At 58.1% G+C, this 2,568-nt stretch overlaps 1 protein-coding gene across 4 annotated transcripts; it reads left to right on the top strand.

Moving 5' to 3' along the window:
• Window positions 1–61: 61 nt before the first annotated feature.
• Window positions 62–2,425, top strand: STMN4 (stathmin-like 4). 4 transcript variants are annotated; one of them, XM_010139991.1, is made up of 4 exons: window positions 62–164; window positions 816–1,021; window positions 1,211–1,402; window positions 2,366–2,425. In XM_010139991.1, exons 1-4 carry the CDS (start codon window positions 83–85, stop codon window positions 2,423–2,425), a joined length of 540 nt encoding a protein of 179 aa, XP_010138293.1. In that variant the 5' UTR covers window positions 62–82. The 4 variants fall into 4 exon arrangements, with proteins under 4 accessions (XP_010138293.1, XP_010138292.1, XP_010138289.1 ...); XM_010139990.1 differs by having other exon boundaries at window positions 83–164; window positions 813–1,021; XM_010139987.1 differs by having other exon boundaries at window positions 83–266; window positions 813–1,021.
• Window positions 2,426–2,568: the final 143 nt, after the last annotated feature.

The following is a 2,568-nucleotide window of genomic DNA, read 5'->3' as shown; positions in this document are numbered from 1 at the left end:
CAGCCCCTATTGTGGATGCCTTGGTAGCACCCTCCCTGCTCTGACCCCAGTCCCACCATCTCTTCCAGCTTACAAAGAGAAGATGAAGGAGCTGCCTCTTGTCTCCCTCTTTTGCTCCTGTTTCCTCTCAGACCCCCTGAACAAGCCGGGGTACACTTATGAAGGTAGGACCCTTCTGCCCATCCATGGTCGAGGGGTGCAGGAATGGTGGGGGCTGAGGGGAGCTGCAGACCCCTCTTGGCATAGACACCCTCAAACCACGAGAGGTGGCTCCACCGATTGCTGACACTTGGTGAAAGCAGGGGGTGGTTTGGGGGGTGGGACTCAGGCATCCCCAGAGCCCCTCTCCGCCACGGCTCCACTGCATGAAGTGCCAGGCATGGGCGCGTTATTTTTTGGCAGACGCTGCCGGGTGATTCAGACTGGTTCATGTCAGCAGGTCCAGAGGTGACAGCAGCATCTGAGGGGGATGCCCAGCCTTGGGGGGGCCCTCCTGGCTATCTGTGGGGGGATCTGCAGCTGGAAAAGGGCTTCATGGTCCCATTCTCACTCCTCAAAGCAGGTCTGAACTCTGTTTCGAGGCGATGCCCAGCCCCTCCACTCACCCAAATATTCCCAGGTCAGCCCGCCTTGATGGTTGTCTTGGAGTCCACCCCACCCCAAAACATCAGGGTCCTTTTGGGGTGTGGGGATTTGAGTGAAACCCACAGAGATCAGGGAAGGTGTCGGCCTCTTGGAGAGGCTGCAGGTGCAGGACCTTGGGAGGGGTGGGATGCACCCATGTCAGTGGTCAGCCCATGCCCCTCTCCCAGCAGACACGGTAGACCTCACCTGGTGCGTCATCTCTGACATGGAAGTCATCGAGCTCAACAAGCGCACCTCGGGGCAGTCCTTCGAGGTCATCCTGAAGCCCCCATCATTTGATGGCATTCCCGAGTTCAATGCCTCCCTGCCCCGGCGGCGTGACCCATCCTTGGAGGAGATCCAGAAGAAGCTGGAGGCAGCAGAGGAGAGGAGGAAGGTAGGTCTGGTGGCTCATGCAGCACGGGGAGGAGGTGCCACGGGGACACACAGCCTTGCACTCAGGCTGCTCATTCAGCAAGGTACCTCCACATTTGGGGATGTTCCTGAGTTTGGAGAGGATGGTTTTGGCCAGCAGAGGAAGGAATCCATGGTTCACGCAGCCATCTTGTCCCCTTTGCCTGCGCAGTACCAAGAGGCTGAGCTGCTGAAGCATCTGGCAGAGAAGCGGGAGCACGAGCGGGAGGTCATTCAGAAGGCCATCGAGGAGAACAACAATTTCATCAAAATGGCCAAAGAGAAGCTGGCACAGAAGATGGAGTCCAACAAGGAGAACCGTGAGGCCCATTTAGCAGCTATGCTGGAGCGCTTGCAGGAGAAGGTGAGAGGTCGGTGAGGAGGGAGGGGGGATGTGCTGGGACACTGGTCCAGGAGGGTGTCACAGGATTCTTGGGCACTCTGCATGTCTCTTGGGGTGGCATTACCCCCTGGGGGCGTCACCAAAGTGGGGGGAATCCCCCTCTTCCCTTCCCACCATGCAGCAACACCCAAATGCAACATCCCACCCGTGGTGGGGGGTCTTGCCCAGGGACCCACCAAGTCTGACGTGTCTGTAGGCTCATGAGCGGCTGGTGGGTGGAGAGCTGGGACCTGTATCTTGTCCACAGCCATGTAAAGCCTTTGCTGTCCCCATGTCCCACTGTGATGGCCTTGACACACTGCTTGCAAATTTTCCACCTCCTGGAGGGCAGGTCTTCCCTGGTCTCTTCCCGAGAGCCTGTGGAACCATCAGCTCCCCCGAGGAGCTGGAGGGGTCCATGCCACCATGCTAGAAGATGCTTCCACCCTGCCAGCCTGTGCAGACCTCTTCTCTCTCCCTGAAGCAGGTCTGTTCCCAACCTCAGCACGGAAGGTCCCACCCTCACCACCTCCAGCTCCCTCCAAAACATCCCTTCTGCAAGGAGCTCGCCCAGTGCTCTTCTCCAATCACCTCAGCTAGCCTTGGGTCAGAGGCAGAGAGCACGAGATAATGAAGGACAATTCGAGCTAACCCCATCTCCTTGGGGCTCCCGGTCCATCCCGTCTGGTTGACGTCTACCTCCTAGCTAGAGGGCAAGGACAATCTGTCCCTGAGTGCCTCCACAGTCCTTAAAACACCCCAAGGGAGGAGAGGACGCTGTTGACCCATCGGTGGTGTCCCTCAGGGGATGAACCTTACAAACGCCCTCGTGCCTTCGAACCCCTCCGAAGCCTCTCGCCAGCCCATGGGGACCCTGAAGCCCATCAAGCTAATGCGTGTTCCCCCTCCCCTCCTTCCCTTCTACCCCCCATCCCCCCCTCACAGGACAAACACGCGGAAGAAGTGAGGAAAAACAAGGAGCTCAAGGAAGAAGCCTCCAGGTAAAGAGGCGATGGTAGGACTGACAGCTCTGGAGAGATGGCGGAGGCTGCTGCAGCGCAAGGTCCGATGGTGGAAGAGTGGAAGTTCCTCTGCTTTCTTTGTTCGTGAATGTAAAGAGTTGACCAGTGAAGCCATCCTATTCGTTT

The sequence above is a fragment of the Buceros rhinoceros genome, unplaced genomic scaffold (assembly GCF_000710305.1).
Source record: "Buceros rhinoceros silvestris isolate BGI_N320 unplaced genomic scaffold, ASM71030v1 scaffold40937, whole genome shotgun sequence".
Lineage (NCBI taxonomy): Eukaryota > Metazoa > Chordata > Aves > Bucerotiformes > Bucerotidae > Buceros > Buceros rhinoceros.
The sequence above is the reverse complement of the archived record's forward strand: the minus strand, read 5'-3'. Positions and strand labels throughout refer to the sequence as shown.